A 25,133-nucleotide genomic window follows, 5' to 3' on the forward strand; every position below is an offset into this window, starting at 1 on the left:
TCCCTTTTTCAACATCATTGGTGGATCAGGACTTTGTTACAGGGAGGAATATGGATGAGACTCCATGGTTGCCAGCAGTTGATATTGCACACCCTGTGGCAGAAAGTGCTGGAAAAAATAACCATATTAAGAGCTACGGCATGTTGGCCATTAGTTGGACCTTTTTGCGGGAAGATGTGCATACTGCTACATTAAGTGCTAAATAAGGCAAATTGGAGAAACTTTTTTTTTTTTAAAAAAGATATTTTCTATTATAAATTATTTGTTTTTGAACGTTTGGAGAATTTTTTCTAAGATTGGGGTACGCTATATTTATGTTGGATACATATCAAATTCAATTGTGTTGAACATATTTCTCTCCATTTACCTGTCTGCTCAGAGTTTTAAATTCCCTAGTTTGCTTTTAGATTTTTTTTAAGGTGAATTTCTTTCCAGCACTGAAAATGAATTTGCACACTAATATTTTTCAAATGTACATCATGTGTTATTTGCATGAAAAAAAGCTTTTTAATTCAAATTTGGGTAGTAATGACATTAGCTATGTTTTTTTAAGCCCACAATTATGTGACTACCTGGTAACTTGTACGTATTGGAAGAAAATAAAATTAGTGTAGCAAAGTTCTCCATCCATTAGAGCAAGGCAAAAACTTGCTTTCCCTCACTGCAGCTTTTGTAATAAGCATCATGATGATGCCACCGGAAGGCCACATTTACTTTCACATAGAAAGATCAGACACATGTCTGACATGGCAACTTTTAGGAACACAAAGTACAATATAAGACAAAGCTGTTTTCCACCTCAAGCCACACAGAGTTCTAGCAATTCACAAAATCAACATCAGTGCTACAGAGAAACCAGTGGGGCCAAAGAAAAGTAGTTATATTTTTTATATTGTGTGTCATATTTTCCTCAAAATTAGCTCCTCAGGTTTCTCATCCAAGATTCATATTAAAAGAAATTCTCTGTCATTTTCTCCCTTCTGATGATATATGAAATTTCAGCTTCTACCACTTTAGGATATATACTTCCCATGCTTGTTTCCAAAGGGATATATAATTTATGACCAGATTTCCTTGCAGGACAGCCTCTGATTTTGTTTGCTTGCTTTAATGCAGACATAGCTGTTCCTCAAGCACAGCCATTTTTGCATGCAAATGAGACAGTTGGATGCCAACCTACTTAGACCTCAATGTAAAAAAATACTAGTTGTGTGTACAAAAAAAGCAGCATGGATACTATCTATTAGTCTCATGACCCTCTGCACAACTCCAGTGAGCCCTCTCATTAGCTCCTGCTGTACAGGCTGCAAGCTTAGCTGCCAAATGAACAAATTCAGCAGAACTAAAACATTGTGTATAAATATCTAGCAAGCGTTTTAGCAACATGAGAGAACTGGGCAGTTTTGTTCTTTATAAAGCGCTGCACTCTCCTTTGCGATAGATGTTAAGAAATATCTCAAAACTGTTTAGAAGCTTGAAACCCAAACGCCTGTTTGAAGAAAGCAGAATATGCTGGCAGTTAAATATTTGCAGGACAACTGAGAATCCAGTATGATTAATGATTGTGCTACCAATTCTGCCACACAAACTTAGTGCAGCTATGGTTTCTCACTATGAGGCCACAACACAAACCTTTACAGATTGAAACACGCATGAATACATTACTTTCGAGCTCTTTCTCCCTTCACTTGTATCTTAGAATCTGACTAGCAAAAGTAAGTTTTCTTAGCATGCATATGGTATTGTAAAAATAAACAAGCATGCCTACCAAACTGGGGGGAAAAACTGTTGCTGAAATAAAACACAGTCTCTTTCTTTACACCCACATAAAGATGTATTTGTCAAAAGTTATCACATTTGTGTTTTAAACTGCTTATTTTGAGCCCAACCCACCAGAAGCTTCTCCTGTGCAAGACTTAGTGAAAATAACTGGAACTGCTTCACTGCCTGGCTGTGCTTTCATTCATTTCAATAGGGCTTGCATAGTGAGGAGGTTTCTAGTGGACGCCCCCCTACCGCCACATCTGATCATGTCAGACAAAGGGGAAGGAATTGAAAGCTTTTCCAACACATGCTTCATCATAATGGAAGTGTATCCAATAACTTATATCCAGAGAGATTTCTGTCACTGGGGGAAGTATGCTATAACCACCACAACATTTACTGAAAATGTTCTGGAGTTAAATCAATTAAATACTTAAAAGATAGACCCTGTTCATTCATATAACTATTTATATGACATACTAAGGGCTAAAGAAAAAACAGAGCGAATTTGCAGGTCTTTTTCTTTTTTGAGGCACCCCCTTTCTCACAGCAATTAGCATGGTATTCAGATTGTATATATTGACAAAATGTTATCTACCTCTGAAAGCATTGCGCCATTCAACAGTACTACTATTAAATTTATATACCACAGTTTAAATTACACCCATTTCATGAATGGTAAAATGCTAAAACTCAAGTGTCTAACTGCCAAAATACAGCCTTACTGGAATGAGTACAATTTACAAATACAATAATTACAATTTAAAACATTAACAATATTACATCTAGAAGTAAATACTGTAGGACTGGTCAACATGGCATTTTCTGAGGGAAAATGTTGAAAGTTGCTGACACTTCCAACAGAAATGTCCCAAGTACAGGATTTAGTTTTTCCTCAAACAGCGTATAAAACCCGTTCACCCACAGCAGTCCTCAGCTATATGGATTTTCCACATACTTGCATAAACTTCTGTTAGTTATCTGCCAGGTATTTTCCTGCAAGGAAAGTGACAAAAGGTATGTTAAAATAAAAGTTTCATAAAATTAATAAAGCTCGTATTTATTTTTTATAAACATGGCAATTTACAATAAGCCACTGTTCATGGCTTACCGGGACTGAGCAGCATGATTTTCCATGCTAACCAATCACTCCCACTTTGCTTCTCCCCTGGAGTGAGTGGGACCAACAAGCCATGAAGACTTGGCTGGTTGCAGCCAAGCCCAGTGGATTGTTTCTCTCTTACAAATGAAGGCATGACTTGTTGATAAAGACAACAAGTTGGGTAGAACAAGCCACAATCCCAAGTTCAGACCTATTTTTTAAATAATTATTTTAATTAAAAAGTTCAGACCTATTGATAAGCCAAGTCTTCACCACTTATTGTTCAGTCCCAATAAGCCATTAACCATGGCTTGTCGTTACATGCAAGCTGGCCTGAGTATCAATTAAGTTACTTAAGTGAAGGTGTGGCCCAAGTGGTTGATGACATTATCATGAAATGTGGACTTTCAGGTCCATCGCTCTACTGCAGTTGAAACAAATCTAGATTCTTGACTTCACCTAAGTACAAATTGTTCAAATCTTTCACCTGGCAATAGTCTTCAAGTTATTGTTTACAGGAAGGTTCTTCTAATAACAACCTGAGAAATATACTGAATGATTGCTAAATCAAGCTTGCATGTTCTTTTCCTTTTCAGAACGATTGTGAGTCCAGGTGCCTCAGACTGGTTGAGATCTCTCAGTGGGGCACAGGAAGGGGAGGAGATCAAACAACTTTTCTTATTCATATTGGAGTTATTCAGGAAATCCAAACATGCGTGTTGCATCCCCATATGACACTAGTGGCCGGGGTGGTGGGGAGGAGCTGCCCTCCCAACATCAGAGTCACTGCAGCTGACCTGGACAGGTCTACACAGACGCCCTGGCAAAGCCAATCTGGCACCCACAGTGGTGCCTCTGTGCCATCCCAACCTCACTACTGCTCTGCCCTGCCCTGCCCCTCTCTAAGTAAACTGCAGCGATGCTGCTGTTGGGAGGCCAGCTCCATGACTCCACCCCATCACACCACCTGCACCATAACTTCTTATCAAGACCTGTGGCTCTTGAGGCAGGAGATCCAAAAGGAATTCTCCATGGTGGTAAAAAGGAAGAAGTGGTGCCATATGTATGCATGCACCCATGTGTGCCCACAGCTCAATAGAGTTTGAACAACACATCAGACAACAGCTTGGTTCTATAGGATGAAACTTAAAAGATGCGACCAGCATCCCATCCCCAAATCCTTAATTACAATGGGAAGCATGCATCTTTTAACAGATGGCATGATGGGATGTAGGCACCCAGACTAAATAAGCCGGGATACTGTCCTTTCCAGACCTAACCACCCAGCTCCTCATTTTGCTGATACACCCCTACCCACACTGAGAAGAAGAAAATTTAAGGCGCCTCTATAGAAACAAAAAAAAATTACCTGCTGCAAACCTCTTTTTAATAAGTGAAAAACGATACCCGGCTCCAACAAGTTCAATGTCGCAACTGGAGAGAGTGGTCCCTTCGCTGGTGAATTGCACAACCAGGGGGGAAGGTTTGCTTGGTCCCTCAGATAACTGGAATCGTGCCAGCAAAGAGCCCACACCTTTAAGGTAGAAAATACAGCAAGTATGTTACAAAAATGTAACATAGTGAGAAAACCTATGCGCATGTAGGAGACTCACTAGCAGGGGATAAGCTTTCATCTTGCTAATTGTTAAAGCCGTATCACACCACTTCCCCTTTTTCCTCCTGAGCAACTGGTGTTTTGAAGCAGCAATCCTATGCACACTTACCTGGGAGTAAGTAAACACCATTGAACATAGTGGGACTCCTAGGGGCCAAGGTCCCTTTATCCCCCAATAAAATATTTGAGAGGGCTGCCCCCTCCAGTTGATGGACACTGGCATTCCAATGCTGTGTGTGCACAGCATCTTGTGACTGATTATGCAGGGCGGGGCTTACTTGCCCACCTCATATTTTATTCAAGTTGGCACCCCCCAGTGGAATTTACTTCTGAGATAACATGCATAATTGCACTGCACACACCAGTCTCATCAGTTTATTTGCATGCTTATTGTTCGTAATAATTTTGTAACCAAACCAGTTCACAGAAATAATGAAACAGTACATATTTTAAAAAAATCAAAATAACTTCATAAACGTAATACATATATATCAATAACATTTCAGTAATTAACTCACCCCAATAACATGTTAAAATAAGTGTGCAGCCCAGGAACTCCTGGCTTTATTGTATTGTATTCAGTTTCATGTAAAAACTATCCATGGCTGCACTGTTCAATGAGTTTCCTCACTCCACACAGTGAGAGAGGAGTGAGAAAACAGCTATACATGATGTTGCAATAAGTGGGGCATCATCATGTATAGCAATGAGTAAAGGGAGAAAACGTAAGGCTGAAGAGGTAGTAAGCTTGCCTTATTACCTCCATTCTCTGATTTTTGTGAAATATCAGGAATCCTCCACAATATCTTTTGCTGTTCAGCATTCCTAAAAACAAAAGAAAGCTTGTTCATATGAGTTTTGGAATGACAGGACATGTAGCAAGCAAATTAAGCACTGCAGGAAGCAGGCAATCTGAAATTAGCATCATCCAGCATAGAACATCAGTACAGAACAGTGCAGTTCAGGAACCATTCCAGTTTATTGTTACAGTGCTGAACAGGAAGTTCCCATAACTCTTTGCCTTGTGTAAAGCTAGCATCCCCACTACCTTGGGGCAGCCAACTTGGTGCCCATTATATACTGTTGTACTACAGTTTCCCATCAGCCCCAGCCACCATGGCCAAACAAAGGTCAGGGATGATGCAGCCCAACACCATCTGAAGGGCATCTGTGTTTGTTTGATTTCTGGCCAGAGCTTTCCCTGAGAAAACCTGCTCTTTAAAGCTGAATTGGAGCAAACTTCCATTCAGGTTTTCTGCAGATTGAAGTTTGCTCCAATTGAGCTTTACAGAACGGGTTTTCTCAACAACAACAACAAAAAGGGTGCTTGGAAGACACAGAGCTTTAAATCTCAGACCATGCCTGGAAAGAGCAAAGGAAAGGTACAGTAAGTGTGGAAAAGCTGCAGCATTAAGTTTCTCTCTTTCTCATTTGCATAAAAATGTTCTAAATGCTACAGAGTTATTCAGACAGAATTGTGCAAAAGTTTTGATCACATAATGACAAGGGCTGATCGAAAACAGTTTCAGATTGTCCGAATGGAACCACCTCCAGCCATTAAGAACAGTGCATCTCTGGAGTGAGCACTGGGAAGGATCAAAGACCAGTTTAGGTTCATACCAAATAGCAGGTGGAAGCACAGCTTGAAGTTTTGTCACTCCTCCGTCTATGGGAACAAGGAACTGCACATTGTTTAAAGCTACTGGTGTAGTCATTGCCTCTAGATTATATTTGTAGTCAATGCGTAGATCAGTGCTGGTAGGCTCACACCGCCAGTTCACTGCAAGGTTCAATGGAGTAGACTGAATACCCTGGGCAGATACCTTATAAGAGAGAGAAATGGTAGATTTCATAGGCAAAGTGTAGTAATAAACCTTCAGATTAAAAGGTTTTTTTTGGCCTGGAATATACTTTGCATTGTTTTTACTTTTCCTTTAGTACAATTCAGCATGTCCATTCATAAAAAGTTTTTTTTGGGGGGGGGGTGACTAACAAAAAGGAACTATATTTATCCAGCCCTTATGCTCATTGAACATTTCACCAGATTATATGCTGTAAAAGGTATTACCTGATATTTAAGCATATCCACATTATAATACGTTGCTTGTGGTTTCTGTTCAGATACTTTCTTTAAATGCGTCATCAAATTTGGCATGTTTACCCAGAATTCCTTTGTGTTGGCATCAGCTTGTGTACTGTCACTGCATCCATTTAGGAAAAAAAGAGAAAAAACGTTAATTTTGTAAATGGAAAACTTTTGTCAACAAGTCACAGAGCAGGGTTAGGGAATCTGTGGTTCAACTAGGTTTTGGATTATAACTCCCAAGCCCCAACCCAACCATAATGTCCACTGATCAGGGATGAAATATCACATGTCCTTCTGGTGTGTGTGTGTGTGTGTGTGTGTGTGTGTGTGTGTGTGTTAGATATTTGTAACATGTTTATTGTGTTAAGAAATGATGTCAAATTGTAATGATCTTTCTGGGGCAAAATTTGAATGCAACAAATGAGAGACAGAGACTGATTCAGAGTCTTCAGCAGCATTGGCTGCTAGCAAACATAGCTGAATGATCAGATGATTAATAGTGAAAAGCTGAAGAATGGCAAGCAGATTTCTAGCTATACTGTTAACTGTCCCATTTTCTTCTAGAAGTGCCGAATTTGGCATTGCCAAAAAACTGGAAAGCGAAATAGTCATCTATTATAGCTGCTTCAGAATGACCCATGCTCGAGCTGATGGTGATCAACATGAACATTTTGTGTTTGCTTTCTGACAATAGCTTGACAAATGAGCATGCGGCTCATCTGTAAAATCACTATACAACAATAAAAGAAAACATTGTGAGAGTTACCATTTCAACAACAAAGTATAAACTCCACAGGTACTTTTGTATGTTTTTGACATACAAAAATATATACAGAAAAGTTTTAGATATTTATAAATTAAGAATGCTATTGATCTTATTTACGATCTATGCAAAGTTTCTTGTGCGAAAGTTACAAAAGAACTTCCCCCTATAAATCTATAAGAGTTTACATAGAAAGATATTTACCAGCAAAGCAGTTGGGGGTTTGGCAAGACGTGTTCTAACCTGTTGTAATTTGTTACACGGAATGTTAGAACAGCAGGGGCGGGATTATTGGCAAAATGTCTAGTAATTCCTGCAGGAAACGACAGCACCATCTCTCCAGTAATTTTCACTATGCATCTTTAATATCAAAAGAAACGTAGAGAAAGAGAACAATTCATTCAGGTACATTTCCCTATACTTGGAGGAAAGAAAACTTTTTATTTGATTTTTTGTTGCATACAAAAATGTGTAGGCACTGGAAAAACAGATAAGTAACAGAGAAAAAGAAAAGTAATATGGAGTTGTGAAATGAAATAAAAACAGCAAACCAACATACCAGATTACAGTCATACTTCACTGAAGATCAGATGATATTTAAATACCCCAACCACGCTGAAGATTGAGAAGCTGGAGTATTTGGTTTTTCTCTTGGCACAGTAATATCAGCATTCCCTAATTTATGAAAGCATTCAACAGAACTCTGATTGCATCATGCTAAGGTCCCCTTTTTTGCAAAACAACTGATCCCTGTGTCCTCTCCCCACTCAGTACTTATTTACTGAATTATTTGTTAGCTGGAAAAGAATATTTTCTCCAACTTTGTTGCTGGTTTTACATCACCAGTTCCTAATGTGCGGCCCACCTAAGGTGATGTTCACACCAGCAGTTTAAAATTCAGTGAGGTTGTTTCCCACTGCTGCATTTGAAACCACATTTGCACAGTGCTGTTCATACCAGAGAGGGGGATCAGTTATGCATTCAGCCAAGGAGTATGGCCTTTTTTGTTTCCCTGCCTTCTCAAATGTACACGCCATTCTTAAAGCACTAAGTGAATGCAGCTGGACTGAAGTTCAATTGAGAGAGGGAAATGCAACAACAGCATTTGTCAAGAAGCTACAGCATCCATATGGATTGTGACTAAGGTCGGGTGAATTTGGCTTTGGAGGGGGGGGACTAGCAGTGGGAGTACACTGAATGCAGAGGAAGCAGTAAAGGTGTGCATGCCCTAACTGTAAGACCAACCCTAAACTGTCTATTATTGTATGGGGAAGAGATGGGGGTGGGGGGTGGGGAATAACAATTTGATACCTACTTGTTAGGATCTGCTCCTTTGAAGTATGCATTAACTGTTTCAGTGAAAGCTGCAGCTACGGGCAGAGTGTCTTGTGCACCCATTGTTAAGGGGCTGGGTCCTCTAGAAGAGCCTGAAACCAATGAAAAATAGTCACTTTTTATGCACACAGAAACCTTTTCGATTGCATCAAGTTAACTCCATCAAGGGGGAGAGCAGAGAAATCCAAAGAGAAGGCAAAAACATTCATTTTGCAAATAAAGCACTATACTGGCAAATTACGTCAACTTTGATTCTGGTCTAAAAAAATACTTACGTTTTTCTCTAAGCAAAAAATCAAAACCAAAGCTTTTAATCACTGTTAGTAGCAGTGTGTGTGTGTGTGTGTTTAATCCAAGCCAGGTACAGTTTCGAACTTCTGCTGCCTTTTAATTAAAATAGAGCTTTGTTTTAGTGATATGACTGTATGTCAAATTCTAGGTGGTGCTTTACTTCAGCACCAGAGCAATCTATCTACAGTGAATAAGAGAATAATCAATGTAATTTTGTTGAAAGGGAACTTCTGGGAAGAAAAATTAGCTGAAACCTGTGACTCCATCAAGACAGAACACAAGAGACAAGAAGTGCAGGCGATGCAGTGCAGTTAGCAAGATGATTTAAAAATGTTTTTAGTACTGGTGCTAGTGTAGTGTTAGTTTTCTTCCAGACTGGCACTATTTTGCCGGAGGGATTCAATTACATACCGGGTACTGGAAAATTTAGATTTGAGCAATTCAGGTGAATTAAAGCACTCTTGCGCAACAAACCCACTTTTTAAAAATAAAAACAACTGCAGTCTTTTCGGGTAAGAAAAGCGAAGGGGGAAACGCATTAGAAAGTGTGTGATAATTGACAGGAAGTCGTAAAACCTGAACAAAAAATCAGGATGAATGTTCAATAAACAGTGGGTGTTGTATAACCTCCACAAAAACAAATCAGAAAAAAGCTCAATAAACAGGTTGTCTGGAGGTGCCCCTTGTCTGACACTAACTTTGTGCCCCCCCCAATGGGAGGGGGTAAAAGATGTACCTTTGACTGTATGGGGTAATAGCTAACTTGCAGGAAGACCACCTCCTCATTTAAAACAGGGTACATGTGCAGTCCTGCACTCAAAAGGCAGAGTTCATCAGGCACGTTAATTATTTGTTTGTTTAAAAGGGTGGAGTATCTATCCTGGTGATCATCATGGTTGGTTCTTGTTTTTCGAACACTTAAAATGGCTACTTGAGAATGTGGATAATTTGTTTTGTCTGGGTTTATTTAATGCACTAGAAACCTTCTAATTCATTATTTCATTCGGTTTGGTGACTTGCAGTATTTCAGTGCCTGGACTTTTCTTGGAAAGCTGATTTCAATTGCCTATCCAGAGATAGATCTTTCCCATGGACACAATTACTGATGTTCAAGGAAGGAAAAAACAACAAAGCAGGGGCGGCTGTGGGTGAATGAAGGGTCTCACTTACCTATTCCTCTTTGGACAGTTAAGTAAGAATCCCATAAAGTCCCAAAGAGGCCCTGTATAAAACTGCTCTTTCAGCATTTATTAAGGCCAAACTAGGTATGTTGGGCAAGCTGCCCAAATGTCTGTCCCATTCACATATAAAGAGGGGTGGGGGTTGGGCTGCCATCACCAAAGTTGTTGAGCTTTCTTTGGCAAAAATCCCCCCCCCCCAAAAAAATGTCATTTTGGAGTTATGTTTCAGGAACATTGGCAAAAAACAACACTGCTGACATGGATCGACATGTGTATGGATTTTCCCGGACATTTTAACAATTTCCGCCTGGGCACTGCTTCTGACTGCAGTATTCCGGTTATGTTCGGGAGATTCCGGACATATGGCAACCCTTCTAGGGGGTGCTGAAGAAAGGGACACAGGAAAGGAAAACCTACATTCTCTTCCACTCGATGTTGCTGGACTCCATTGCTTTAAGTTGTTTTCTCTGTCCAGTTCTACTACTGGAACTAAGCCAACCTGGAAGAAAATGAAAGCTCTGGAGTACAGAAATATAAAGTGGAGGAGAGACAACTTTTGCTCTTCTCCCTCATGCACTCCTTTTCACATAATGCCTCCTAACCATGATTTATAGGTGAACAGGGCAGACATATGGATAACATACATATGGCAGCCCCATCACACCTAGTTTGGCCTTTAGAGGAGTAAATTACTGCAGGGAAAAACGTATTCAATTGAAGAGTAGATGAAATGCCTTGTTTACTCAGAATGGAATCACAGAGGAACATATTTGGCAAGAATTGCCTTATGCCTTCAATTAATGTTTGGCAGAGATATCGCAAGTTGCTCAATGGATATTACAATAGTTAAAAATTGTATGAATTAAGAGTCTCTTCCAATAATATCCCAAACATTTTGATAAAATAAGCATTAGTGTGATCATTCTGGAAGCCTGCACACATTTTAACTCTCAAATATCACACTGACGTAAGAGAAAAAAGCAGCAGCCTAGGCAAAAGGGAAATTTATTTTTATTTATGTGTATTGAACCCCTATTTCCACTGAATCCCTGGGCATTTGCAGATGCTCAACAGAAAGTCATGCTGAACCAAAAGCTAGCTGAAGATGTGATGCTTTATCTGGGTCTGGCTCAAAAGAAACAGCGATTGCAATGACAAAAGAACAAAAAATAATTGCATGTATTCTCCCACTGTGAGCAGATGTGATCGATACCATTGGGGTTATCTGACTAAGTCATGTGCAGAGTAGATATGTGTTTTCGGATATCACACCCCCATGGTTTTGCCTTACTGTAAGTACTGTATTTTTTCATGTATAAGACTAGGTCCCCCCCCCCTAAAAATAATGTCAAAAATGAGGGGGGTGTCTTATACACAGGGCATCTCCCCCCATTTTCTTAAATCTGAGTCCCCAAAAATAGGGGGCGCCTTATACATGGAGGCATCTTATAGACGGAAAAATACAGTAAGTCTCCAGAGGATTAACAATATATTTAGTTGCTCAAGAAAGTAAAAATCCAATGCAATTCTCCCTTTATTTCAACAGGTATTCCAGAATGCAGAGAATAATAGAAAAGTTGTGCAAACACCTAGAAAGTTAGAAAAAAAATACAGTTTTCATTTCTCACTGGAACACAACTAATCTCCACATAGGCTGGTAGGGTTATCTCTCATTAAGACGGAAAGGTTGAAATCTAAAGAGGAGCAAGTACTTGGTAGACGAACTGCAAGAAGCATATTTTAGACTTCCCTCTGGTGGTGGCTTCTGCCCTTTAGGACTGGTAGGGCAGAAAGCAGGGAGACATACAATAAGTGGAGTTGGAGTCAATGACAGACAGAGTCTGTAAGAAGGGCTGGCTGAGGTTCGTGGGGGAGTGCCCCATTCACTGTAATGGACCTGCCTCCACTGCTTCTTCCTCTGAAGTGCCTTCCTTATGTATCTATTCCCACCATGACTATATAAATATGGAAGAAAAGACCAGTCTATTAATTCCAACTAGGTTCCAAGTCTATTCCAGAGCTTAATGATGAAAAGAGAGAGAGAGGTTTCTTCAATACCTCCATCAAGACCAAAGGAATGTCAGATTACGAGGTCTAAACAAACAGCAAAATGAAACTATTTTTAAAAGTTTTCCCCACACCAACAAGTTTCAAAGTATTACAAAATAGACTGTGCCAAAGAATGTGGTAAATTTAAATGAATCATATGACTAGTACAATGCCACATGCTGAAATAATCCTTAAGTAAAAGATAGTTGTTGTTGGGCTGGACATAATAACAAGAATCATCTGGTGGGGGGGGGGGTGGAGATCACAATGAACCTCCCTTCTTCCCCTTCTTGGGGAGCGGCGAGGAGCTTCTAGCTGGTGGGGCTAATTAAGTCCCAATTTGGCCGGCGAGACCAATTCCCACAAATCATGCCAGTTCACAATCAGGAGCTTAAAATGGCATTCAGCCCGTTTGTCTGCAGTAGCACCCAAACACCTTACTAAATAAGCTACTTCCGTAAGTGATTGGGACATTTCTTCTTCTTCTTCTTCTTCAAAGGATGGGGAGGGGGAACGCCCTAAAGGTCCTTCTGAGTAGAAATCATGATATGACTAAATCCACCATGTAAATCAGATTACACTTCCTAGTCTCTGTCCCTTTTCTCACACAGAAACAGATAGGAATACATATAGAATTGCCATACAGAGTACATTTCAAAAGAGATTTTTAAAACGTTTGGCTGGCTGTCTAGCTAGAAAAAGTAGCACTAAATGCTTTGTAATATATACCCAAGCTTTCCTATTGTTTCTTTTACCCTGCTATGGGGTGCTACTGTTGAAATAATTCAGTATGCAGCAGGTTGTGGGTTATCTGTTTACCACTTATGCAAATTATCTCTGGCAGGAGTTAGGAGGCCAGCAAGGAAAACAATTACCATCATGATGTTGCAGACAGACACCTTTCCCCCCAAAGCAGTTCACACTGTGTCATGATCAGCATTGCCTATTCATCTGAGGAGAGCCTGCTTAATTTAAAATCTCTTAATGTGGCTAACGAAACCTGGGAAAATGTTTCCCCAGCACTCTTGGAAAAGAACATCCATCTTTAAATGAACACCTCTACATAGTCATGTCCTCTTCAGTCATTATCAGCCACGCAACCTTATGATATACAAGGGATAAATATGACAATTACAAAAAGAAAGTTAATTTTCTAGTGTGTTTTACATTACATTTTCTACTATTGTATTGTTGAAAATTGTCCTTATTCTGGTCAAATATTTAAATTATCGAAAGTACTTCTGATTTGAAACAAAGACAAGATACGGGGAATATATTTTCCCCACTGGGATACACAGAACTTGGTTTGATGAAGATTCAGCCACCATGAAATTTAATGTGCAGATATTACGCTTCACATGGCAGGCTCCAACACTGCTTCTGCATGAGGCTTGCATGTCTCTTCTCTAGCACTCTTTTGCTAGAGGACAGATGATGACTGGCCTTTGTGATTCCACCTCCAACGGCAGCACTGTGTGAAATGCTGAAACTGCCCCTGCCATGGTGTATAAAAGGACCATGCATATAATAGCAGAACTCCCTAAGGGGACTTTCACGCCATAAAAGTCTATTTAAAACACACCCGTTTAGTCTTCAAAGGAAAAGGTTGCAATTTAGCTTATGTCTAGTTCCTACTGTTCTGGCCAAAGCACTCAAGGTGGTTTATAGGGTATAACAATGACTTACAATCTAAGAGAGAGGGTAGAAAGGAATGGGAAGAGGAAAATAAACATATCCAGCTACAGACTTCCATATTATTACATAATGAAGTTACATAATGATGAGGCGGAGTGACCATTACAGGAAGCAATACAAGAAAGGGCCTACTGGCTGGATCGATTGAAGTGCAGAGTGTTTGAGGACCGGGACATTTGCAGGGAAACCAAAGTGCTTGTTTACAAAGCTATTGTACTACCAACCTTACTATATACTTGTGAAACATGGACCACTTATAAACGCCAACTCCTCAAAAGATTCCATCAACGGTGTCACTGAAATTTTTGCACATCACTTGGAAAGACAGGCGAACTAATATCAGTGTACTGGAAGAAGCAAAGATAACCAGTGTTGAAGCAATGATTCTTCAACATCAACTTCGTTGGACTGGTCATGTTGTGCGGATGCCTGATGATCGTCTTCCAAAGCAACTACTCTATTCCGAACTTAAAAATGGAGAGCATAATGCTGGTGGTCAACAAAAGAGGTTTAAAGACGGTCTCAAGGCGAATCTTAAAAAATGTAGTATAAACACTGACAACTGGGAAACACTGGACTGCAAGCACTCCAGTTGGAGAACAGCCTTTACCAAAGGTGACATGGGCTTTGAAGAAACTCGATCTCAGGACGCAAGGGAGAAACGCGCTCAGAGGAAGGCACGCTTGGCAAATCCACACCATGATCAACTCCTGCCTGGAAACCAATGTCTCCATTGTGGAAGGATGTGTGGATCCAGAATTGGCCTCCACAGTCACTTACAGACCCATTGTTAAAATCGTGTTTATGGAAGACAATCTTACTTAGCTACGAGTGATTGCCAATGAAGGAGGAGGAGGAGGAGGAGGAGGAGGAGGAGGAGGAGGAGGAGGAGGAGGAGGAGGAGGAGAAGGAGGGGCGAAGCCAAATGCTTATGTGTCCTAGCCGGGCTAATGGAGAACACTTCACGGTATCACATTTCTTTCTACTGCAGCTGTTTAAATAGCTGATAAAGGAAGGAAATTTTCAGAGGAGCTACAGCAGTATATCAGCTACTGTATATCAGATTACTGGCAGCAATCCTTTTAAGCGCATCTGATATGTGCATGACCACAAACACAGACATCATGCTGAACCCAGAATGGACCCAAAAATGATACAAAAAGGAGTGGGGCAAGACATGCTTGCGCGGGCTCTGCCAACATGTGCAGGGGTCCAGAACATAACCCCCCCCACACACACAAATTGGTTGCTCCCTGTGCCTGGAAGTTCCAGTAACATTAATGGGCATGTGAAAAGAGGCACAGCACAGAGGAGAGACCATGTACAATGGCCATGCAGAAGGATGGGATGGATCATGGCCACTGCTTACGGGTCCTGACTTGTGTGTGCACAGACACATGGTGAATGCACATAAACCAGGAGGCAGTACAGTGGGCATGACACTCTTCCCCTTCATACGCTCGTTGCACACAGTTTTCAATGCTATGAAAAAAGCTTTAGGATTCATTTCACCTTAATAAGGAAATCCACACAGCAGAGTTAAGCTGAAAATGTCAAAGGTCTTGTATTTTGCAGCAAAATGTGAAATTTCAGGGAGTGCAAGGTTCACTCTGAAAGAGCGACGCTCCTCTAGAAAAAGCAGGTCCTTTGTTGGAAAGCTGCTATCCCTCAACTTCCTGTCAATGAAGTTGCAAAAGGAAGGGAGGGATCTTGCTGAACTGTGGCATATCTTTGCCGATCATTTTGCTTAAACTGATGCTGCAACTCTCACTTTAACAAAGTGATCTGAACCACAACATATCTGAATCTTGATCTTGTCCCACCCTTGGAAAGAGATAGTGTGGACTGTAATCCACTGAGGTTAAGAACACACAGAGAGCTACGCTTTCCCCTAAAAGAACATCAACATGGATGCAGGAGAAGACTTTCCATGGGGAAAGAGACCTACATTTTGGCTCATTCCCACCACAAAGCCAATTCTCTTAATTACTTTCCCTCTTTTCATTATTACATTTTTATGCACTATTAGATTGCTTGCACCCTTTTTGCACCTCCATTCATCCTCTGAGAAATCTCTGAGTCACAAGGTTCATATTTTCAGCAGTGAAAGAACAAAGGATGATTTAATTTTAGGGAATATTGGTCCCAAGAGGGTTATACAGGCTTGAAGCTATTATTTTGCAACTATTTATTTTCATGCACAAAGTCCAAAGGGAACAGTTTCCTGGTTTTCAAAGAGGAAAAGATCAAAGTATACATCACAAGGAGGTAAATTTTGATGTGTCTGTTGGAAATTCAGCCCAACCTCTCAAAATGAGACTGAACAATAGACTCAACAGTTACAATAGTCCCACATGTATTTATGCAATACTGTACCTAATGACACTACTGACATGGACCAATATCCTCATGAATTCTTAGGTGCTCTAGCAAATAATAGCTTGCTATGAAGGTTCAAAAGGCATGGATGGATGGATGGATGGATATAGATACGGTATATAGATTCAAATATATAGATATAGATATATAATTCCGAGTACAGGTAGGTAGCCGTGTTGGTCTGCCATAGCCGAAACAAAATAAAAAAATTCCTTCCAGTAGCACCTTAAGGGACGAACTAAGTTTGTCATTGGTATGAGCTTTTCGTGTTTCAGTATATCTGAAGAAGTTTGCATGTACACGAAAGCTCATACCAATGACAAACTTAGTTGGTCTCTAAGGTGCTACTGGAAGATATATTTTTTAAAATAATTCCAAGTAGTTAAGCTATCATCGTTAAACAGACCAATTCAGAATCTGCTCCCAGATCAAAACATCCTTGCCTTTGGAAAGCAGGCCTAATGGGGAAATGGTTCTAACCTAGCTTCCTTCTTGCTATAACAGATTTCCATGTGCAGCGATCATTTATGTTTAAAAAAATTAAATGTGGGGAAGTATCCAATTATGTGATTTTCCACTGGCACCCTGAAGTGGTATGGTACCCAGAAGATTGTCCTGGATGATTCTATGTAGCTTTCACATGAAGTCTAAGGGTGATTTCATATAGTCAGGCATGGGGAACCAATAGCACTCCAGATGTTGCTGGACTCCACTTCTAATAAGCCAGCATGGCCAAAGGTCAGGGATGATCAAAGTTTTAGTCCAGCAAGATCTGAGGACCAGAGGTCCTCTATTCCTCCTTTAGTTTGTTAGGAACATAGACAGAATAGGTTGAGCTGGACAACTGATGAAGCAGCTGGCTAAATTATGGACTTTGTTTATATTTCAGTCCCTAGGCCTTCAATTGTGAATTGATGGCATCCCAGAAAATGTAGATGAAGTGTGTGCAGGATTTAAACTGAATGAATGAGATGACAATTTCACTATGAGCCCCAGCCAGTCCTGAAACATTTGATCTACATCCCTAGCTGCATGCACCCTTACTTTTCAAAGATGCAGTAACCAGCACACTTTTAGATGAAGAGCCAATATAGATGAACTCTAGGTAGCATATTTATAATTATGAGATTGTTCCTACTTACTGGCTGTGGCAAGTCATTTGTTAGGGGTGCCACAATTTATGTTTTGCAATGGTATTCAAGAGACACAGCACCTGTTTCCACAAGTATTCTGCAACTATGCAACATTGCAGACTCACTAGAAACCATTTTGTGCTTGCACCTTGAAAAAATTTATGCAGATCAGTTATATTTGTCTTGAAATGTAAAATTCAATAAAAGTACGGTTCCACACAGGACAACTAGTATGCACTAGATGGAATGGATGTGTAGAATAATAGAAGCATCACATTTGGCCCTGGCCACTGATGCAAATGAAATGGAAAAAAAACACAGGATAGGCATATAAATCTACATCCCGATAACAGCAAAATATGATATTTTAACACCATTCATACCTTTGCATATATGTGATGTTTGTACACAAATAGTTTGAACTGAACTAACATGAGGCATCGTCAGGAATTTTATGAAGTTTTGTGACAAATCTTTCATGAACTACAGAATCTGGATTGTTGTGGGAGGGAAGAATTATTTTTATAATTAAGATTAACCATTCACTTTAAAGAAGCTAATGGGATAACCCAATTTTGATAGCTGCAGTGCTTCTGGGGAGTTTCCTTAGACTAAATTGTTCTCTATTATAAGCTGCTACCTGTATTATACCAGGCTTTTTCTCAGGTTTTTTTTTCAATTAAATTCCTAATTCCTGGCATAGAATTTGCCTTCTTTACAGTTGCTTTACAAAGGCCCAATGTCTTCATCCAACTATGCACGATGGCCCTAAAATCTTGTTTCTGGTGAGAAACTGACACCATGAGCATATATGTGAAATGAATATTTTTTTCGCCCAGGCGTTCATCACTTTATCCTTATTTCCATTGAACTGCATTTGCCCATTCGTACATATTGGAGAGTTTTGGAGCTCTTCCCAATCCCCTTTTAATTAATTATGATAATTTATTATTTAAACCCCGCCCATCTGACTGGGTTTCCCCAGCCATTCTGGCTTCCAACAGACATTAAAATCTATTAAACAATAAAAGCTTCCCTTTTGTTTCACTGGGGTACGTCACATACTTTAATTGTATGATGTGTGGTAAGCAGTTATTAAAAACTATTTGGTTTTACCTCTTTTTCTGTCTCCCAAAGTCCCAAGGATATATTTGTCACATTAACCATCAAGGTGTAATTTAGTTTCATCATCTCAGTAGTGCTTGGGTTGTCACTGCTTATTGCCCATGTTATAAATTCAGCTGGTACCACTGTAATACATCTTTAAGTGTCACTTCTCCAAGTGCAAAAGGTAAATGTTTCAGTAGGACACATAAGCTAGCTGCCCTCAATAAATAGGTCATTTGCAGTTATGATAGCAACGTGTCAAATTATTCAATCTTGTATTTAACCCACAGCTTGGTCTAAATCCTTATTTATAGTACATCTTTAAAATCCATTAGATGTACAGAAGAGTAACCAAGTGGCCCTGATCCACTTATAATCTCATGCAAGAAACTCCTGTAGGATTAGACAAATACTTTGGAAAGTGAAGTTGCCCACCTGCCATTGCTGTACATTAGATGTACATACGTGTAATGCTAAAGTATATTTGAATGTGAATCCCTCAGCAATCTGCCCATGTGGTTCTGAATGTGCATTCCTATGCAATTTGTCCAGGTAGTTTTAGATCAAGCAAAGAAATTATAAAGGATATAAGTTGTTTCTCCATAGCTATTCTTCTTGATAGAATTAGGCAAGTGTAATTTTTCACCAAACTTTCATTTTATGCTTTATTTACACCATAGAACAGGGGTCAGCAAACTTTTTCAGCAGGGGGCTGGTCCACTGTCCCTCAGACCTTATTGGGGGGGGGGAGACTCTATTTTGAAGGGGTGTGTGTGAACAAATTCCTATGCCCCACAAATAACCCAGAGATGCATTTTAAATAGAAGCACACATTCTACTCATGTAAAAACACACTGATTCCCAGACCGTCCGCGGGCCGGATTTAGAAGGTGATTGGGCTGGATCCGGCCCCCGGGCCTTAGTTTGCCTACTCATGCCATAGTCCAACCCCCTACACAATGCAGGCTGCGTAATGCACGAAGCATTTCCTGTGTCCCCAATGGATAGCCACAACCTCCCAAGACAGTATGTTCCAGTCCTTACTGTTATAACAGTCTAGAACTGTTCTTGCCATTAGGTGGCCTCTCCCAATGCTTAGCCAAAATCTGCTCCCTTGTAATTTCCACCCATTGGTTCTAGTTCTACTCTCTGGAACAAAAGAGAACAAGTTCATCCCATCTTCTGCATGAGGGCCCTGAAGATATTTGAAGACTGTTACTCAAATGCTGGCTGACCAGCAGAAAAATAGGGTAGAACTATTACTTCTTGTGACCTGGAAGCTATGCTTCTGTTTATGTTACCTGCATTTGCTTTTTTTAATCATCATGCAGTATATTCTCCTTGTATAAAGTGATTTGCAATCCTTAATCATCCTCACAGCCATTCAATAAGATAGATAATTCTTATTCACATCTTACAGATGTAGAGTTGAGACCTAGACCACAGGACCATTTTCACTGGTGAGCAGTCTAAGACTCAAAAGCAGTATTTATCCAGGTTATCACCCTGGCTTGTTCTGGAATTGACACTTGACCTGGAAGAACAATTAAAGAACAGTTAAAGTCGGGTCATATTTAGTCACTCTGAGGTAATTAATGCACAAGTGGTCTTAAACAGACCATAGGCATTCATATCTCCCCACTCTTTCACATCCAGATTCATAGCACAACAACAAACAAAAAAGATTATAGACTTGCAGTTCATAGCAGGTGCAAATAGTTCAAAACATCATTCACAGGGGCATGTTCGCCTTGTGTTTTTAAGCAACCTTTGCCATTGCTGTGTGCAGCATGAACAAATGGATCAAAACCACAAGGCTGTAAATTCTCATGTAGGGAGAACTAGCATGTATGTAAGCAAATCATTGTTATGGATGTATAGCAAGTTCCATATTTCTCCCTCCCACTTTCTTCCTGAATAAGCAGCAGCCATGGGAAGCTGAAATGGAAAATGAAAAGGAGAGGCTGCTTAATCCTAACCATTCTTGCCATTTGCTGAAAACTGCTCTTTTAACCTGGGCTTTCCCTGCCAGGGGGAGATTCTGAGGAAATAAGCAGTAGAAAAGGAAATCATTTTTCAGCCCCTCCCTGTTCTGGTTCTCTGCTCAAAGCTTTGGTTTCCTAGCTGCTCAACAAGGAAGAAGAATTAGAGAATTGCCCATCATGTGTAGTTTTGGCCCTTAGGCAACTAATAAAAGCTACTTGCGTAAATTCTGTCTTGTAGCCTATTCATGCCATCCCTTTTAGACAGGTACAAAGTACATCTATTATAGCTTTAATAGTACAAAATGTCATTGTACAAATTGTGCAGTGAATATGAAGAGTATTAATAAATAAGAGCTAAGAATGAAAAGCTCATTGTTAATATCACAATTATACAACTCCAAATACTAATCAAAATATGAAAATAAACTCAGACGTTGAAATGTATTTTGATGCTCAGCACATCAAAGTGAGAAGTAGGGTTAAGGCACTGGGGTTTTGTAGCCTTGAAATTTTATTATTTTATACTGTTATGTTTTTATTGCTTAGGGACAAACAGAGATAGACAGAACCAGCAAAATTTCAGAGTACGCTGTGAATAAATCAATTCAAAATAGTCAAGATAAAATTACATGGCTAAGTAAAATTAATTGGTTCAAGTGTGTACCAATTATGAAGCAATCATCATGGAAATAACAGTATCAATTAACATAAAATTGCCTGTTTAGTTGTTGAATGAATGTGAGTGGTTACATGGTGTTATATTTAATATCAGTGTTATGAATTGTATGAGCTGTGATGTTTCTTTACAAACAACAACAGGGAATTTAAACCTGAAATTTCGTTTTTGCTCAGAACCGTGAGGTATGTACAGGAAAAACAATGGTTATTTCAACATGTGCAGAGCAGGTTAAAAAGAGAGAGGATGACATTTTCTTCCAAGTCTGAAGCCCATGGGCACACCATGGAGATCTGCTATAGTGCCCGCCAGGTAATCCTATCTTCTCTATGTTGCAATTATCAAACAGACAGCTGTCCCCTCTCTGCTAGTTTTTAATCAGCCATAAGGGGCAAGGGTAGAGAGCACAAGTGGTTGCCCTGACTGATCCAAGCACTGGGTTGCCATACATGTTGAATTTCCTGGGCATATATGGAATACTGCATCCATCAGCGTAAAATCCATGTTGGCAGTGTCAAATTTGCTGTTTGGATTTTCACTGTTTGAAATATGGCAACCCTATCCAAGCACCTTTCCCACATTCTTGAGCCTTGCTAACTGAAACTTATCCAGCATAACAAGACTAGACAGTGCTCTGGACGTAACTCGGGATTCACGTGCTGTAACAGATGTAAGCCATTCTGTCCTAAAAATGCTTTGCAAACAAGTCACAGCATGCTACTGTTGTTCTGTCAACTGCCTAAGGCCAGACTTTAAAAGGCCTGCATTACCCAGAAAACCTATGTCAGGCGGCATAGTGAGGATGCAGTGGAGGTAGCAAAGCATGCCTTCGTTCCTGTCCCTTCACTGCCAAGAGGTAGGCTCAATGATAAGCCCTCACCATTGTTTGGTTGGATCTTTCCTCCACTTGCAGTTGCGTCCAGCGTGTTTCCTCGCCCTAAGCTCTGGAGTATACCAGGGAGCCAAATGGGCTCCATGAAGCAGAAGGAGCAGGTCAGGGGCAATTGCATCAACGGTTCAAGCCATTCAGATGTTCCAGAGGTCAGGCAGGACCAGGGCAGTCTCGAGCAGGTCGGCCGCCCTGGCGCTGAGGGGCGGAGATCGCTCCGGCGCCCCCGCCCTCGCAGGGCGCAGCATGGTTTCCGCGCGGCTTCGCCCCTCGGTGCCCTGCCTACCGGCCCGGCGCCCTGGCGCACCACGCCACCGGGGGTCTACCTAGAGCCGGCCCTGGGCAGGACTTTGACAGGAGCACAAGTCAGCCAGAAAATCCACCAGAGCCGCCTGGAAGCCCACTCGATCCATCAGCCTCCAAGGGCAAACCATCCTCATGCAGAGGGGGGGAGATGCTGAAAGCCTAAATCTCAACAGGAAGCGATCTGACCATGACCAGAGACTGATTTCAATGCTCCCTTCTTTCAGATCACCCTCTACCTGTGCAGTTGAGAAAACAAGGTCCAGAGTGTGGCTTGCCACATATGTTGGACCGGTGACATGTTGAGACATGGCAGCCATGAAGTCCTGAGCCACCCCAGAGCCACTCGCCTCAGCATGGATGTTAGTCCTCCAAAACCAGCAGTCTGGGAGTCCACAACACCACCTCCGAGCCCAGCTCTGTAAGCTTAGGCAACGAGAAAGCTGAGCAGCGAGGCAGGAAGTAAGACAGCAGAATCCCTAATCTGTCCTGATTGCCCAATGCTAGGAACACACACTTTAGATTCCCCCAACTGTACAGATAACAGGGAGAGGGAGAGAATTTCTGTAGAACATAGCAACTTCCCCTCCTCCTCCCTCAAGTCTGCCCTGATGCCAACCTGAGTACCCAGATGGGCACAGCTCAGTGTGACCAACTCCAACCTGCTCACCCACCCAAGTCTCAGTGATATAAACCAGATCAACCTCCTCATCCATAATCAAATTGTGGATGAGGGAGGTCTTACTCAGAGTTGACCTGCAACCCCATGAGTTGCCATAGATGCCAGTTTTCTCATACCTCTTTTACCTTTGAAATTGTCAAGCAGAGGCTAGGCAGCACACTTCAGATGGATATAGTTGCTGTCCCATAGACTTAAGCACCCTTCTTCATTTTAAATGTTTGAAGACCCAATAAGCATAAACTGATACACCAGCCTTCTTATTCACAAAGCAGTTGATTTGAGAATATGTCTTCTAAGCAGACAAAATTAAATTAAGTTCAGGGGAGAAAGAAAAAGTAGGGAACCAATATTTTGGACCCAACAAAAACCCAACTACTGTTACTATTGGAGATAATGAAATACATTCACACTAAATGGAAAACAGTTTTTCTAAAATGCTACCCAACAAGTGAAGAGATAAATTTGCAGAAGCAGCAATTTCAATGTAACTTTCACATGTGATATTTGCAAGTAGTGTGATTTACAATCATGACGAACCAAAGCACTTCAGAGGCATGGATTACTGTAGTGGAGACATAAAAGCTGGGGAAATAAAGTTTCACAAAATGTATCTGTAGATGAGAGATTTCTGTCAAATATGCTCCTTGGGGTAAAAAGTAGTTGCCAAATATTAGTATTTATTAAGCATCAGTTTGTTACGTGTCATACAAAACTCAGCAGCAGATGACAGACTCAGAGGGGCTACAATTTAAGGATCGACTAGGGACTACATTACAGTACAATAAAGTTGGAGATTGATAATTACTTAGGATGCAGGTTTGCAAAGGCAGCAGATTTCTTTAGGCAGTAGTTTAAAGAAGAGGATGGGAGATCAAACTACTGCTGACTGCTTGGGACTCTCATTTTTTAGTAAACTAAACATCACCTGTCTCACTTTCTGTATTACACTGCTTTATCCAAACAGAGTGAATCTGTCAAGTTTCTAAAACTGCAACCAAGAGGGTCCACCACACGACATTGGCTTGTTTTCAACAGATAGCAACGGTGTCATCAGCACAATGGCAGTGGCTTAATGTAAACATTAAACACTATGAATTACAATTACCAAATAGGATATGCTGTTTAATATGGTGGAGAGCCATTCCAAATCACAGCTAGATAGACCAACGAACTAATTTGGTATAAATCAGCTTCCTATGCTCCGGTTTTGAGAGCTTCATGTAGCACCAAATTTATGGTCATAGTGCAGGCTGCCCAATGATGCTCAGTTTGCATTTGGCATCTGGGCAACAACTGTGCCTTTATAAGCAATTGCACAGTTAGTACAAAAGGGCATCCCATCCCATCTTGCAGATCTCACATGAATGCAGGCTGACTCCTCCCTCTGCTGGGCCTAGACAAGGGGTCACGTGCACTGGGACACGGCACCAGTACAACGATTTCCTTTGCCTTATGTTCTCCCACACTTAAAATTTTCATATAGAGGATGGTCCCTCCTCTGACTCCTTTTCCATACTCATCCGTATCCAGCATGCAATCCTTTTCCTTTGTGAAACACAACAATGGAATCCTCTGGAAACAGTTATTCAAAGAACTCTTATGCTGAAATATAAAGGCTTTCAGCTTACCGTTGCTAATATGCCCTACAAGTCTAGCAGCACCAACTACCAGGCTTCTAACCTTAAAAACCAACTTCTATTTAGGATGCAAATTGGCTTCAAATGTATTACAAACTTGAGCTTTGCAGAAATCCAAACAAATATCCTGCCTTGCCATAGATATTCATCAGCTTCTGATAGTGACACAGATGCAGTTGCTGGGATGGGATTTCATCACCATCTTTTTTTGGAGAGGGAGGGTTGGGGATAAACCTTTTCACAATCTGCAGGATCCTGTCCCCCTCACTTAGTTCCTCAGGCTTCCTCTTTACCACCTACTTCTCATTCACTCCCTTTCTTCTACTCCTCCTCCCACAAACGGGCAATTACAGGAAAATACCCAACACTTTGTGGCTTATTCCCCTTGCCTTGAATAAACGTATTCTGTCAATGCTGAAAGGAGTCTTTGTCAAAGAAATCCAATTAGAAACTAAGAAATC

At 40.7% G+C, this 25,133-nt stretch overlaps 1 protein-coding gene across 1 annotated transcript in view; it reads right to left on the reverse strand.

The window, feature by feature from the left end:
* Window positions 1–270: 270 nt before the first annotated feature.
* SGIP1 (SH3GL interacting endocytic adaptor 1) overlaps window positions 271–25,133 on the reverse strand; it is a 115,954-nt gene continuing 91,091 nt past the window's right edge. The window contains exons 16-22 of the mRNA XM_088673931.1: window positions 8,646–8,757; window positions 7,535–7,690; window positions 6,550–6,682; window positions 6,102–6,304; window positions 5,242–5,306; window positions 4,236–4,400; window positions 271–2,760 (exon numbers count right to left, since the gene is read on the reverse strand). Coding sequence (XP_088530057.1) covers window positions 2,738–2,760; window positions 4,236–4,400; window positions 5,242–5,306; window positions 6,102–6,304; window positions 6,550–6,682; window positions 7,535–7,690; window positions 8,646–8,757 — 857 coding nt within the window. The 3' untranslated portion in view covers window positions 271–2,737. The remainder of the gene's footprint in view (window positions 2,761–4,235; window positions 4,401–5,241; window positions 5,307–6,101; window positions 6,305–6,549; window positions 6,683–7,534; window positions 7,691–8,645; window positions 8,758–25,133) is intronic.

The sequence above is a fragment of the Zootoca vivipara genome, chromosome 7 (assembly GCF_965207765.1).
Source record: "Zootoca vivipara chromosome 7, rZooViv2.hap1.1, whole genome shotgun sequence".
Lineage (NCBI taxonomy): Eukaryota > Metazoa > Chordata > Lepidosauria > Squamata > Lacertidae > Zootoca > Zootoca vivipara.